The sequence below is a fragment of the Rana temporaria genome, chromosome 1, assembly GCF_905171775.1.
Source record: "Rana temporaria chromosome 1, aRanTem1.1, whole genome shotgun sequence".
NCBI lineage: Eukaryota > Metazoa > Chordata > Amphibia > Anura > Ranidae > Rana > Rana temporaria.
In genome coordinates this window covers 410,266,553-410,282,845 of record NC_053489.1, presented here as the reverse complement: position 1 = coordinate 410,282,845, position 16,293 = coordinate 410,266,553, and the positions used below count along the sequence as shown (strand labels likewise).

At 45.7% G+C, this 16,293-nt stretch overlaps 1 protein-coding gene across 1 annotated transcript in view; it reads left to right on the top strand.

The window, feature by feature from the left end:
* LOC120913924 (neuronal acetylcholine receptor subunit alpha-7-like) overlaps window positions 1–16,293 on the top strand; it is a 252,605-nt gene that overhangs the window by 28,377 nt on the left and 207,935 nt on the right. Inside the window, exon 2 of the mRNA XM_040324284.1 lies at window positions 10,175–10,314. Coding sequence (XP_040180218.1) covers window positions 10,175–10,314 — 140 coding nt within the window. The remainder of the gene's footprint in view (window positions 1–10,174; window positions 10,315–16,293) is intronic.

Below are 16,293 nucleotides of genomic sequence, written 5' to 3'. Positions count from 1 at the left end.
GGTAGGCCTCAGGTGCGGCCTCCAGGTAGCTTTAACTAAATTAGCCGAAATCAGCTATATGCGCTCTCTGGGGGTATCCCAGGGATCGAGCGCAACCCTAGTTGAGGGGATGTACTAGACAGGGACAGGGAACGAGCCCCCAGCCCTCTCCCCCCCGTCTCAGCCATATCTTGTATAGAGTGAAAACACGTAACATGAACCAGTAATACACAAAACATTCAGCATTGAGTGCGGAACTTAACAGCAAAACGAGCAGTTTAAGAAACAAACATAAGAGCATTGCAAACAAGTACAAGAAAGTGCAAACAGAGGACCCCTGGATTCAATCAGCCCAGGGGCTTGGGCATTATCAGCAGGAATCGTGGCCCGACCCGACCAACCACCCCGCTCCCCCAACCCTGCCGTTCAGAGAACATCGCTCCCCTGGTATCCCCCATTCCGTGGGGTGCTGCGCCGCCCCGGGGGTCATTGGTTGCAGGGGGTCTAGTCCCTAAGCAATAGCGGTGGCCCCCGCCCTTCCTGGTATGGGGTCCATAGAGAGGTACCCTCCACGTGTCGCGGAGCCCCCCCCCCCGGGTAACCCCCGTGTCACATCCCAACATTCCCCCACAAACATCAGCTCCTTCCCCTCCCCCAGCAGCAAGATCTGTGTCCCTCATCCTGGGCAAGGGGACTAAAAATAAAGCAAAATAAAAAAGAATGACAGAAGTCCAACCTGGGATTCTCGGGCTCAGGGCTGGCAGACTCAGGTCGGCTCTCAGTGCAGAGAGGGGACGCAGTGTCGAAAGTCCCAGCATCTGCGGGGTCCCGGTCGCAGCTGAGCTAACGTTCCAGGGGTATTGTGTCAAGTACTGGGGGGGGGTGTCAAGCCCCGGGAGCTATATCGTCCCCCTAATAGGATCCCTTCAGCCGAGGAAGATCAAAAGCCGAGGGCAGCTCCCCGGGGCATCAAAAGTGAGGTGGAGAGGGGTCAGCGCCGAATGTCACCTGAGGCAAAGACCCGCAAGCGGGGCGGCCATAATCGAGGTAAGCGGGGGGAGGGGGGGTGGACCCCCCATACAAGGTCTATCCCGTCTGCCATCCGGCTCCGGGTGTTTCCAGGGGTGCGGGTAGCCGGGTGGGCGGCACGGGTTTCTCCAGGGCCGAGAGCGTGGGGTCGGGGAGGTGTGGTGGCATAGGTGGAGGGATCAGATGTGCGGCCTACGGCCTACTCACGTGCCGCTCGTCCTCGAGCCGAGTTGCGGCGCCTCCTGCCTCTCTGGGGACGTGGGGCGAGGGGACCTCCGTACGCCGGTGCACCCGACCGTCCGGTCGGGCGCGGGAAGAACTGCAGCCAGTCAGGAACTTGAATGGGCTCCGCGCCCATGAAACGGAAGAGGTCCGGGAGGTCCGCAGCGGTCCGGAGGGTGAAGGCGCCGGCATCCTTCCGAAAAGTCACTAATAGTGGATATCCCCAGTGATATGTGTGGTCCGTTTGCCTGGCGAGGTCCAGGAGAGGGCGTAGTAGTGCTCTGCGTCGGAGGGTTGCTCTGGAGAGGTCAGGCATGATACGGATCTGGGCACCGTCCATCTCTATGTCCCCGAGATCCCAGGCCTTGCGGAGCATTGTTTCCTTCTGGGCATATCGATGCAAGCGGCACACAATATCTCGCGGCCTGTCTTGATCCGTCGGCTTAGGCCCAAGCGCTCTATGCGCTCTGTCCAGCGTGACCACCGCCTCCGGATCCTCCAACACCTCGCGGAAGAGGCCGATCACTTTGGCGCCCACGTTCTCCGCCGCCGCAGGCTCGGGGACCCCGCGAATCCGCAGGTTACTGCGGCGGCTTCGATCTTCCACGTCCTCCAAGTGGAGCTGTAGCGTTATAGCCGCCTCTCGGTTCTGGTCCCGGGCCTGCTCCAGCGCCGACACCCGGTTCGCCAGGGAGGACACCGATTCCTCGCCCGAAGCCACTCGATCAGTAAGTGTGGATACTTCCCCTCTCACTTCCTGAATATCTCTCCTGTGTGTCTCTTCCAGCTTCAATATTAGCGTTTCAATGTCTCGCCTAGTCGGTAGGGCCTGCAGCATGGCCTTGATGGCTGGATCCAAGCCCACCGGCTCCGGAGCCTGTAGGTCCGCCATCTCCTCCCTTGGGGGGTCTTCCGGAGGGTCAGAGGTGAAAGTGAGCCAGTCCTCTGAACCACCAGGGTTCGGTATTTGCCCAGTTGGGTCCACCGCTGCGCCACGTGGGGATACTCCCGGATGGTCTCGCGTCGCCGGTAGGCCCGGATCGGGGGAGACTTCCTGGCAGGCCTTGAAATACCTCTGAATATTCCCCGAGATCTTCGCGGAAGGGGTCCCTTTACATGCTGCTCTAGTCCCGTATTTCCTTACGGGTATCATGCCGGTCTGAGTGCGTTTTTTGGCCGAAAATAGGGGGATCAGGCCGGGAGCTCAGATGGAAAGCCTCCTCACTCAGCCATGTCCAGGCCACGCCCCCGTATGTCCCGTTTTCATCCGCAACAGACGGATGAAAATGCGGACATACGGTCCGCACGTGTGAAAGGGCCCTAACTCTTTAATAGGGTACAGAAGTTTAATCCAACAGAGTTTGGATACATTCAGTGCAAAGGATGTTTTTCTAGTTTTTTGAAGTGTAGGTAGATAATGACTAAGCCCTGTTTCAGCCTGGTAAGTGAAACTAAACTGAGCTGTAAAATTAGAGACATGGAGTGTTGAGCTAGAAACTGTACTATCTAGCACCAAAAAGAAAGGCAAAGGAACAATAACAAAGGCTGCTGTGGCAGCACAATGCTTTTGCCGTTGAGCCTCAGCTGTGAAATTGCTAATGTTTGTTTCAGGATAACACCTGTATTGCGGCTGTCACATAATATTTCTGTAGCGTAAACTCAGCTGTTGAATATTTTAAGTGTTTGATGCAGGGTTAACCCTGCATTGTATCTCAAAGTTTATGGCCTATTCTGCTGCTCTGGTGACAAAAATGTTTGTGGCTATTGTCTCTCAAATAATACACTGTAAATTATATTTCAAGATAATATCTGGCTTATCTCTCCCTTTTATATTGGCGGCCAACCAAGCTGCGCACATATTGTCAAGCCACTGTGCAATATTTGTGGCTATTATCTCTCAGATAATAGACAATTTTTTTTATTGAAATAGACAACCTGCATTTTCTTTTTCTATTTGTTCCCTGTTTTAATTGCTTTTCTACTGTCCAGATGCTAGCTAATATATATTTTTTATTAAAATTGTATTTTCTTAAACCAATTACATAACTGAAACCTATATTTTAAATCTAGTAGGAATAATAGGGGGTGCATGGATGAGAGATAGTTTGGAGAATATCTGGTGGTGGTTTTGAAGTGTTTTTGTGCACTTTGGGCCAAATCCTCAAAAGGGATACGCAGGCGGAACTGCTGTTCTGATCCTCAGAAGCAGTTTTCCAAAGATAGGCAGAAGATCTGACATCTGTAAGACACTTACACTGTCAGATCTTAGGATGCAGAACCGCATCCGGCGCTGGGGGCAATTCGCATTGAAATGCCGCTTTGCGTATGCAAATGAGGACTTACGGAGATCCACAAAGCTTTTCAGCTTTGTTTTTTCTGCGTAAGTTTACGTTTGCATACGTAAAATTAGGGCTGCTTTTACAAGGTGTAAACTGTTTACACCTTGTAAAAACAGACCTTTTTTTCGATCGCCGCAATTTTTTTTAAATTTTGAATTTTATTTTTCGGCGCGTAACTTTTTTTTTACCCGACGCAACTTTATTGTCCCGTCGCAATCCACAAAGCCTGGCGTAACGTAATTTCGCGCACTGCCCGTCGGGAAAATGACGTCACGAGCATGCGCAGTACGGCTGGCGCGGGAGCGCGCCTCATTTAAATTGTCATCGCCCCCTGCAGAAGAGGACCGCCTTGCGCCGGAGACATTTAAGTTACACGGCCAAAAAATTTCTAGGTAAGTGCTTTGTGGATCGGGCACTTAGGTAGAAATTTTCCGCCAGTGTAACTTAAATGGTAAAAGTTAAGTTACGCCGCCTGGCTGAGGATTTGGCCCTTTGTTTTCATGTTTTATTAAACCTTTGGGACAATATGGTGTGGTACTGTGAGAAAATAAGCACTCAAACTATACAATTTAATTGTTTTGCATTATGCGTTATTTTTGTAAGAGAAAATATTCCTAAAGCTTTTTGATCTGCTGTGACAGCTACTTCCACCAATCAGTTTTGGCCTACTATCCTCTGATAATAAAAATCAAGTGTCACAGACAAAACGGCCTTGAAAAGCCTTTTTTCAAGTGGGAAAGAATCATATTGGAGCGCTGCTGTATTTAAGCAATGTAAAAATTAAAAACAAAAAAATTACATATCCAAAATAAGTGATACCAGAATATGGTGTTGATGATCCTGTCTATGTAAATCATACTGTTCTGTAACAATAGGCAGCCTATTAGCCTTGAAAATGGCCAGAATTTAGTATTAAGATGGCCACCCCCATAGACTATATTTGAAGAAGTTACTATAGGTAGGATGAAGTAGGTAAGTCAATAAATATTTAGATATAATAAAAGAGTTATTATGGTACTAGGGGTTGATTTATGTTTTATTAAAGGCAAATAGAGTTTGAACTTTTCAAGTAAGAGCCGGTTCACACTGGGGCGACTCCTCATTCTATTCACCAGAACCGTTCTAATAGGAGCGATGCAAGTCGCTCCGACTTAGAAAAAGGTTCTTGTACGATTCGGGGGCGACTCGGGGCGACTTGCATTGACTTCTATACAGAAGTCATTTTGCAAGTCGCCTCTGAAGTCGTCTTCAGGACGCCTTGCCGAGCCGCCCCCAAAGTCGTGCCGCCCCAGTGTGAACCGGCTCTTAAGTTGCACTTGTTTTCCAGAGCTCAGTCAATGCAGTGAAGCTCTGCTAATTTCCATTATTTAATCATGTGCAAGCAAAAAAAATATTTTTTTTCATTGCACCCAATTGGGTATTCTTTACAGAGTGCAGTTTCACCATTTTCACTAAGCTCTGGCGAAAATGAGTGCAACTGCAAAGTGCACAGTCTATTTGCATTTTCTGTAGTACATTAAAAACTGATGTTTCATTTTTTTGGGCACAGCTGGGGAGTAAAATGAATGTAAACCCTATCTGAGTGATATTCAGTTTGCCAAAGAACTATGGGGGAGATTTACTAAAACTGGTGGAAACAGAATATGGTGCAGCTGTGAATAGTAACCAATCAGCTTCTAACTTCAGCTTGTTTAATTAAAGGGTCACTAAAGGAATTTTTTTTAGCTAAATAGCTTCCTTTACCTTACTGCAGTCCTGGTTTCATGCCCTCATTGTTCGTTTTTGCTTTGATGTTGCTGTAATTCCTCTCTGTTCTGGACACTTCCTGGGCACTTCCTGGTTGTCTGTTTCCTGATCACCACAGTACTGGGAGATTTCTCACTGTGGTGACTAATCAAGGAGGTGTGATTACTGTGTGTCAGCATCAATCCAGTTTTGTTTTACAAAGCATCACTGCCCTCTATTTGCTCTTTTTCTCTGTACATCAGAGAACCAGGAAACAACAGCAAAAAAGAAACTAAACTGCAGCTACATTATATGATTGGTTTTTATCTATTGTTAATCATTTTTAAAAGGAATCAGTTAACTATTATGTCTCTATACCCTGTAAACAGTCATTTCAGCAAAAAAAAAAATTCCTTTAGTGACCATTTAAGCTTTGAGGATGAAACCTAGAAGCTGATTTGTTACTATGCACATCTGTACCAGATTCTGTGTGCACAGGTTTTAGTAAATTCCCCCCATGCATCTTAAACAATTGCGATTTTTTTTTTAAATAATTATTTTCACTTTGTTCATTCTTCTATGATATATGATATCAGTATTGTTGATTTCCTGCAGCCGCTTCCTATCTACATACTGTACGTTCACTGAAGCAATGGCTGGATGGCATTTCTTAGGACAGGTTCTCCTGATTGTAACAGGGGTCTCCATTGTGAGAATGTCTAAGGCCTCGTACACACGACCGAGTTTCTCGGCAAAAACCAGCAAGAAACTTGCTGGGCGATATTTTTTTGCAGAGGAAATCGGTCGTGTGTACATTTCCGTCGAGGAATATGTCGAGAAACTCGACGAGCCAAAAAGAGAGCACGTTCTCTATTTCCTCTACGGGAATGGAGAAAAATGGCTTGTCGAGTTTCTCGACGGCTTCCCAAGGAACTCAACGAGCAAAACGATGTGTTTCGCCCGTCGAGTTTCTCGGTCGTGTGTACGAGGCCTGACAGAGTGACAGAGCACTGTTACCCCATAACAAAAAAAAGTACCCAGGATCACCAGGTATTATTTTAATGCAAGCTGCAGATTTAAACATATTAAAAGTGACTTTTGAAATGACAATAACATTTTAAAGCGAATATGAGATTATAGTATTTGGGTTTACATATACTTTAACACTAACCACTCCAGCCCTGGAAGGATTTACCCCCTTCCTGACCAGGGCACTTTTTGCGATATATGGCATTGCATCGCTTTAACTGAAAATTGCGCGGTCGTGCGACGTTGCACCCAAACAAAATTAACGTCCTTTTTTCCCCACACATAGAGCTTTTTTTTGGTGGTATTTATTCACCTCTGCGGTTTTTATTTTTTGCGCTATAAAAAAAAGAGCGTACATTTTGAAAAAAAAAAGCAATATTTTTTACTTTTTGCTATAATAAATATCCCCAAAAATATATAAAAAAAAAATGTTTTCCTCAGTTTAGGCTGATAGATATTCTTCGGCATATTTTTGGCGCATGCGCCGTACGTTAATGGTATCTTTATGACGCACAGTACATCATTTACATGGGGTCACACCTCATTAGCATGGCTCACACCCACTTCCACCTACGCTGGCTTACGCCGAGGAAACCCAGCGTAGATTTGGGAGCGAGTGCTTTGTGAATACTGTGCTTGGCGCTCTGCGCTACGCCGGCGTAGCCTAAAAAAGATACACTACGCCGGCATAAATATGCGCCAATGTATGTGATTCCGGGCCCATGTTGCTAGGCAGAATAGGGAAGTGCCTTGTTTACATAGGCATCTCCCCGTTCTGCCTCTTCGTGCCACAATCGCAGGACACCGGTGGACATCGAGTCATGCAGTTTGCATGGTCATGCAGGCACGCGCCTACTAGCCGGAAAATTAAGGAGGACGTACAGGTGTGTCCATTTGCCCACCGCTGACATTCTGCCAACGTATATCGGCGTGCGGTGGTCGGCAAGTGGTTAAACAAGGAAGTAGCAGAGTAATCATATTGACTGGCAGAGGTGTGTTTATAACTCGATAATGGCTTTTAAATATAAAAACATTTGGCAGGTGGTTTTACTTTAATTGGAAATCAAACTTTTTATATTATGTAAGTCTTGTACAGATTTTCAGACCAGAATATATGGGGTGAAAAGTACAAAGGATAGTTTATATAGATGGCACAGTTGATTTTATACAGAACTGATTGAATTCCCTTGAAAGTGTAAAATGCTTAAGAGTATATTTTACAAGTTTCTGAATGTAGACTGCATATCATAATCTACATTCCCCAGGCAATAGTAAGATTTTTAGCATTTGCATAATAGCCATACTCTTCCAGTGTCAGATTTCATTCCAAAACCCAGCTTGGTACAATTCTTGTTAAATATAAAATTACACGTAATCATGAGTTTCATAACGTAACTGTTGTGAAATTCATTTTCATTTCTTATTGTAAGAAAGTTATTGAACCATGATGCTCATTTACATCTAATAGATGCAGTCATCCCTAACTATTCAATTTGTATAAGTAATTCCTTTATCATATTCAGTGCCCTAATCAGGAGTATGTTTTCCCTAAAGGAAGCGAATAATAGTGTTCACGGGCAGTGGTGCATCAAATCCCATGTGTTTCTTTTCCATTGTTTTCTGCATACTTTCTACTGTTTTCACTATTCATACTTTTGAAAGGAGTTACGTACCTCTGTAGTACCTTTTACAGTAACCAAGTTATCTCCCCAAGGTTCAGTGAGGCCCTTTTATACCACCTAGTGTTGTTACACTTTAATTAGCATATATTAATATCAAATTTTAAGATGGCATATAATCGAAAGGGTAAATTAATACATATACACTTTTTGGTTGCTATGGACAATCTCCAGTTTTCAGGCAGAAAAAACTGTATTTTTAATATAAAACTGCATGCAGGACACTAGACAGACCGCTAGGGACAAAGGGGATGTTTATTTATTTTATACAGTACTATAATCTGTAAGATTACAGTGTACTGTATGTATACTGTGTGTAGCGCCTGGTTACTTCCAAGGTAACCGGTGCTATTGAAATTGGTCCAAAGCATTTGAGCAGGACGGGGACCCAGTGGTCGATAGGGTTCCCACTTTGAAGATCCCAAGCGAGTTTAGCTGTTCAGTGGGGAGTCCATCTGAGGAGCGCCAATGAGAGGCTGGCGGTCCAATAGGATTCTGACGAACCATTGGGGATCGAGGTGACCGGACACTGAGGGATCGACTCCTCCTTCAGTTGGTACCTGTGAAGATGTTAACAAAAGAGGTTCCATTCTGACATTCATTTGGGAGGGCCTGTGGCAGAGGTTTCATTCTGACATTCATTTAAGAGGGCCTGTGGCAGAGGTTCCATTCTGACATTAATTTCAAAGGGTCTGTGGCAGAGACTCTGTTCTAAATAGATTTGAGCGGTGTTCCCGCTGCTAGGTCAGTGAGAGAGGCCTATCCGGACACGCTAAGCCCACTCAGGTAGTTGCTATGCATAGGAACAGGACTGTTCCAAGTACTATGCCCGAATCTGCTGTTTTCCTCACTTCTTTTCATCTCTACCCCTCTCATCACCTGTTAACTGTTTTTACCCGGCTGGGTAATAAAGTGCACATAAAAAGACATTTATTCGTGGACATTCCTTTACTGCTGCTGTGCGCATCATTCATTCCTAGACATTCGGAAAGAGCCATGAGGTAGATCTGCCATCCCATTCAATAACCAGCGGCTCCTTCGGAGATGAGCGCTACATGTGCTTTTACTTTTTTGAATTTGGCGCTGATCTATGCCCCCGTGTGTCACAACATCGCAGGGAACGGAGCTCGGAGGCACACAGGCACTGTGTGAATCGAGCGAGGAGACAGCTCGCACACACAGTGGGGAGACATCGCAGGATCCAGGGGACAAGGTAAGTAACTCTCCCTGTATCTGGCTCGGGGTTACCACTAATGGAACTGAAATTTCACCCCGAGCCTGACTCGGAAATACCGCTAGGCAGGTTAATGATGATAAAAAAAACTTGGCTGGCAATGTTGGGGCCCTTGAACCACAACAGTTCCCAGCAGACAACAGGTTACCTTGTGTGATGTTAGTCTTCTACCAGACCCAGGGAACCCTTTTTTCATATCATATCAAGTTCATATCAGACAGGAATAGAAGTTTCTGTGATCGCTCTCTTTTATAACCTGCTGAGACAGTTCCCCCTCTCCTTCCTTACAAGTGTTGGGAGTGCTCTGTAGTATAGTCTGTGTAATCCAAAGGGACACTGGATTGTTCCATAATAAAGGAGAGTTAAGGCAACCACACAGGGGCAGAGCTATTCCTCGGAACTAGGAAAAAAGAAAAGTTAGTGGCAAGAGGCCTCCAACTAAAGTAAGAACTCAAGGGAAAAGTGTGCCCAAGTCAGAAGTAACTGCAGTAATCTTGTCTCAAAAAAATAACCTACAAGGAGACAGCCTAAGGCAAACCATGATCCTCTGAGTGAGTACTAATGACCTAGGGAGGAGAGAGACAGTTGGGTAGATGGCTTACTCTTAATGTTCTCAGAAGAGTCTCAAACTTGTGTTAAACTGATGCCATTGACACATGCCCAAAGCCCATCAACAACGGCCTTATTAGTCATGGTAAATGGAGGAGGGCTAAGAACTTTGGCTGTTCGCTAGAATCTCAGGGTTAAAATTCATGATTCAAAATGATGGATTCAGCCCACCAGTGTCCACCATACACTGAAATGCTGTATCCATTTTGGGTAGGATTACCCCTTGAAACAAAGATCAGGAATAAATATTACGTATATCACATGACACTTTAAATATAGTATAAAACGAAAATATTACATCTTTTGTTAAATCCTTCTTCTCTTGAAAGGTTCCCATCAAGGTGAATACCAAAGGAAACTTTACAGAGAACTTTTAAGGAATTACAATCGCCTCGAAAGACCTGTGATGAATGACTCCCAGCCTTTACTCGTAGAACTACAACTTTCTCTTCTTCAAATAATTGATGTGGTAAGTAAAACTTTTATTTTGTAAGTAGGTAATAGAAAAAAAGAAAACTGACACAGAAAAGCAATTTCTCCATTGATTGATTTCCATTACAAGAAAATAGCTTTTATTTTATTTTGCTTTGTGCTGTTATTGTGATGCTGTCGCTTAGTTAAATTTCGATTTGGTAATTACACTGAATCTTGCAGTCAAACTCATTTACATATTCACAAACATCTTTATGGAAATATTTTGTAATTGGAGTTGATGAATATCTTCTTGGACATTAACATAAACTGTAGCTCAAAAAACCCATAGTACAAACATTTTACATGTTAAATATGTTTTTCTAAAGCAGCTGCATGTACTGATGACTCAAGTAGGAAATCCAAGTCTTGTGTTAAAAGTCTCCTGAACTGATATGAACTTTGAAGGTTACACTATTACAATTCTCCTATGTACTGTTACAGATACAATTTCAGATATATAAAAAAAAGAACAAGCACAATGAACAACTTTCTGCCGTGCCCTTAACCACTTCCGGACCACCTAATGACTATATACGTCGGCACTTGCAACTGCTGCCATAACCGAGGTATCCATCTCTTCAGGCGGCCGTCTGGTTTACGATAATGGTGGTCTCTGTGGCGCAAGATCACCGTTATCAGCGGAGGGAGAGGCACCCCCTCCTGCCACTCTCCCGCGCCCTCCGCCGCTTACCGGAGCCGTCGGAAGCAGTGGAGACGATCGCTCCTGTGTCCTGTTGGGTATGAATACAAGTGAGGGCAAGATGGCCCCCACCCGTCTCCATACCATAGCAGGGTGTAAGCGACGTCAAAGCGTCACTTCCGCCCATAGCTCTTAAAGGGCCATTTTTTTTGTAATTTTTTCAAATGACAAAATTGTGAGCAGCGCCCGCATATGAAAACGGTGTTCAAACCACACATGTGAGGTATCGCCATGATCGTTAGAGCGAGAGCAATATACCTAGACCTCCTCTGTAACTCAAAAACATGCAACCTGTAGAATTTTTTAAACGTCACCTATGGAGATTTTTAAGGGTAAAAGTTTGACGTCATTCCACGAGCAGGCGCCATTTTGAAGCGTGACATGTTGGTTATCAATTTATCTTTATCTTTCATAATATAAAAAAAGGGCTAACTTTACTGTTTTATTTTCTAATTAAAAAAAAAAGTGCGCTTGTAAGACCGCTGCGATAATACTGTGTGACAAAAAGTATTGCAATGACCGCCAATTTATTCTCTAGGGTGTTCAAAATTTTTTTTATAATGTTTGGGGGTTTGAAGTAATTTTCTAGCAAAAAAAATGTTTTTAACTTGTAAACACCGAATCTGAAAAAGAGGCTCGGTCCTTAAGTGGTTTTAAAGGGGTTTACTGCTTTCCTGTAAAAGTGGCCACTGCTTCAAATTTTTTAGGGGAGTGATTCTGAAGTTCTGTATCTCTTCTATTAATCTGAACTTACCTGCTCTAATTTCCCAGCACACGTACCAGCCAGCCTGCAAAACAACCCAATTTGGGACCAACAATTACGGTAAAAACAGAGGCCCAGATTCTCGTAGAATCGCGCAAAACTATGCGGGCGTAAGATATCTTATTTACGTTACGCCGCCGCAAGTTTTACAGGCAAGTGCTTTATTCACAAAGCACTTGCGTGTAAAGTTGCGGCGGAGTAGCGTAAATCCCCCGGCGCAAGCCCGCCTAATTCAAATTAGGCGGGTAGGGGGCGTGTAGTATTTAAATTAAGCGCGTACTGCGCATGCGCGTACTGCGCATGTGACGTCCATAAAATATCCCAGGGTGCATTGCTCCAAATGACGTCGCAAGGACGTCATTGGTTTCGACGTTAACGTAAATGGCGTCCAGCCCCATTCACGGACGACTTACGCAAACAACGTAAATTTTTAAATTTCGACACGGGAACGACGGCCATACTTAACATTGGTTGCCCCTCATGTAGCAGGGGCAACTTTACGCCGGGCAAACCTAACGTAAACGTCGTAACTTCACTGCGTCGACCGCGTGTACATTCGGGAATTCGCGTATCTAGCCAATTTGCATACTCGATGGGGAAAACGACGGAGGCTACACCTAGCGGCCAAAAAAAAAATTGCATTTAAGATCCGACGGCGTAAGAGCCTTACGCCTGTCGGATCTAATGGATATCTATGCGTAACTGATTCTAAGAATCAGTCGCATAGATACGACGGCCCAGATTAGGACTTACGACAGCGTACATGGCGTTGCGCCGTCGTAAGCCCTTTGAGAATCTGGGCCAGAGGCTTTTGTTTGCACACATTTGCAAATATATGAGTAAGCTGCAGTGCCCATGTCAAGGCTCCTCTGTATATACTGCTGTCCTAAATAATTTTCAGAGTCTCCTAAGTAGGAGCACATATAGCAGTGGATAGTTTAAGGGCACTAGTGCCTGGAGGGAGCCTATACCGCTTGAAGGCACAGGAACGCACATGACACCCAGCAAGAGCACAATGAACCACTGAAAAGTAGTGCGAGGGCCTTCCTGATTGCAAACCAATTGAAAGTGTTTAGGTTTGACCTCATATTATATGGTTTTGCTAAATCTAAAGGAAAATTGTACAAGAAAACTGTATAATGTATGGCCAGCCTTACACTTAGTAACCAGTAGTGGTGCTATATAAAAAAAAAACAGACACCAAACCAGGTAGCAAAGGCAAACTTAATATATTGTCAGCCAATATGGCTGGTAGCTAGGCAAACATAAAATGAATTAACAATGGAAATAACACAATATAGCATACAGACTGATTCGAATCCCATGATACTCAGCATTCTGCTTAGAATTCCATAGGCTATTCTGGCTATAGTTCTCCCTCTGCTGGCTGGAGGGGATAATGCAACACAATATTCAGCATAACAGCAGACAGTAAAAGTAAACTGATTGTGAAGAAGGAAATGTCTCCTTCTTCTCCATCTTTCTGTAGCGCAGTACCCAGGGCCGGCCTTAGGTGTTCAGGCGCCCTGTGCGAGATAATCCTGTGGCGCCCCCCCAAATGGCCCCTGCTAATTAAAGTATAGGGTGGTATTGGGACGGCTGGGGCGTAATATGGCAGGTTGGGGTAATATAAGGCAGGCTGGGGTGGTATAGGGCAGGCTGGGGTGGTTGAGGGCAGGCTGGGGTGGTAGAGGGTAGTTGTGGTGCTATAGGGCAGGCTGGGGTGCTATAGGGCAGGTGGAGGTGATATAGGGCAGGCTGGAGTGGCATAGGGCAAGTTGCAGTGGCATAGGGCAGGCTGGGGTGGTATGGTGCCAGGTCAGGACTCTATGTAGGGACATGTGCAGCAGTGCAGTAACTTACAGCATGCCTGGATAGGGCATAGTGGGTTTAGGGCAGGCTGGTGTGGTATAGGGCAGGTTGCGGTGGCATAGGGCAGGTTGGGGTGATATAGGGCAGACTGATGTAGTATAGGCCAATTTGTGGTGGCATAGGGCAGGCTGGGGTGGTATAGGGCAGGTTACGGTGGCAAAGGGCAGTTTGTGGTGGTATAGGACAGGCTCGGTTGGTATAGGGCAGGTTGCGGTGGCATAGGGCAGACTGATGTGGCATAGGGCAGGCTGAGGTGGCATAGGACAAGTTGCGGTGGCATAGGGCAGGTTGGGGTGGTATAGAGCAGGTTGCGGTGGCATAGGGAAGGTTGGGGTGGTATAGAGCAGGTTGTGGTGGCATAGAGCAGGCTGGGGTGGTATAGGGCAGGTTGCGGTGGCATAGGGCAGTTTGCGGTGGTATAGGGCAGTTTGCGTTGTATAGGGCAGGCTGGGTGGTTGAGGGCAGGTTGAGGTGGTAGAGGGCAGGCTGAGTTGGTAGAGGGCAGTTGTGGTGCTATAGGGCAGGCTGAGGTGCTATAGGGCAGGCTGAGGTGGCATAGGGCAGGCTGGGGTGGTATGGTGCCAGGTCAGGACTCTATGTAGGGTCATGTGCAGCAGTGCAGTAACTAACTTACAGAATGCCTGGAGATACTGCTGTGTCCTTGTTTCTTTCTCCTTCAGCTGTGGGATCAGCCTGAGTGAAGGAGTCTGTGGGAGGAGTGGAGGAAGCAGCCACACCCCCAGCTACGCCCACCAACTCAGGCTGCCTCCGGAGACATTGGAGATCCCTGAGGGACAGCATTAGACGGGGGAGTGTTACAGGCAGGCAGCCCCCCCCCCCTGCACGGCTTGCGGGGGGGACCAGGACAGACCTGAGAAACAGTGCAGCGATTGCGAAAGAGACACTGACAAGGAGGAGGGAGGGGAACACTCTGGCGCTTGAGCGCCCCCACCTTTGTGGTGCCTGGGTGAACTGCACCCCATCTAGGATCGGCCCTGATGTGACTCACATTCTGTGAGCTGTGTGTGCCGCACGGCGCCCCCTGTTGCCCATGGCGCCCTGTGCAGCCGCACGGCTCGCACACCCCAAAGGCCGGCCCTGGCAGCACCTGTCTACATATGTGCAAGAAAAATACAGATTTGTTTTATTTTCTTTCACAGAGGCCCCTTCAGACAGTATTATTGTCAGTCTGGGGGGAGGGGAGTGTTAGATGGACTAGCAGATTTAAATACACTGACAAATTGAAGCCAAACTCCAGCTAACGCTTTTTATTTAAAATAAGCAGCTACCCTTTGGGATAAAGGTTTTACATAAATGAAAAAAGCTGGTAATTATAAGCACCCCTGTCAGTAGTAAATGGTTTGTTTCAACCCTCTAACTGCTACATCTGCAGGACACCTTGTTCTGCTTGTTCTTACTGGCCAGATCAAAGGGTTAAAATAAAGGAAAAGAAAGCCTAAAAATTTGAAAACAAATGTAGCCACAACATAAGAATAGGTAAGCTGCATTATAATAAATATTTTTTTGGGGGTTTAATATTTCTTTTAGTTCATCTTTTAGATACACAGGGCCAGATTCACAAAAGAGATCTCTGAGATACGATTGTCGTATCTATGCGGCTGATTCATAGAATCAGGTTACGCATAGATAGCCCTAAGATCCGACAGGTGTAAGTGACTTACACCGTCGGATCTTAGGCTGCAATTCTAGGCCGGCCGCTAGGTGGTGATTCCATTGCGGTCGGAGTAGAATATGCAAATGACTAGTTACGCCGATTCACGAACGTCCGCTTTGCCCGTCGCTCTAAATTTACATGGTTTCCGTAGAGATACGTTGCGTAAAACTAAGCATGCCCTCTAGGTGGTCTAACCAATGTTAAGTATGGCCGTCGTTCCAGCGTCAAATTTTTAAATTTCACGTCGTTTGCGTAAGTCGTCCGTGAATGGTGCTGGACGCCATTTACGTTAACGTCGAAACCAATGACGTCCTTGCGACGTCATTTAGCGCAATGCACGTCGGGAAATTTTAGGGACGGAGCATGCGCAGTACGTTCGGCGCGGGAACGCGCCTAATTTAAATGGTCCCTGCCCCATTTGAATTAGGCGGGCTTGCGCCGGGCGGATTTACGTTACACCATCGCAAGTTTACAGGCAAGTGCTTAGTGAATCAAGCACTTACGCCGAAAACTTGCGTAACGTAAATGGGATACGTTACGCCGCTGCAGCGTAGCCCATTTCTACGTGAATCTGGCCCACAGTCTTCTGATAGATAAAAATTTTATTTGACAACGCATAGTTAGTTTTTTATCTGTAGTCAACTTGAATGTTGTATGACATTGAATTTGGAACATCCTACTTGGTCAGTTAAGCTGTAGCATTTGTACATTCATTTATTAGCTTGAGGTGCTTAAGAAATACAAGAGCCTTTTCATTTGTAAATGTACCAATTTAACCTTGTGATACATAAAGGTCTTATTTAATTAACTGTATCCTTCAACAAAGATTTTCAGTAGAAGTGATTTTAAAGTATAAAGCCATGCATAGATGTTAGATCTAAATCAGGCAATGCAACAGCTTTAAGACCACTTTGTAGACATCAGTTTGTAGTGCACATATGGGGCCAGATTCACAAAGAGATAC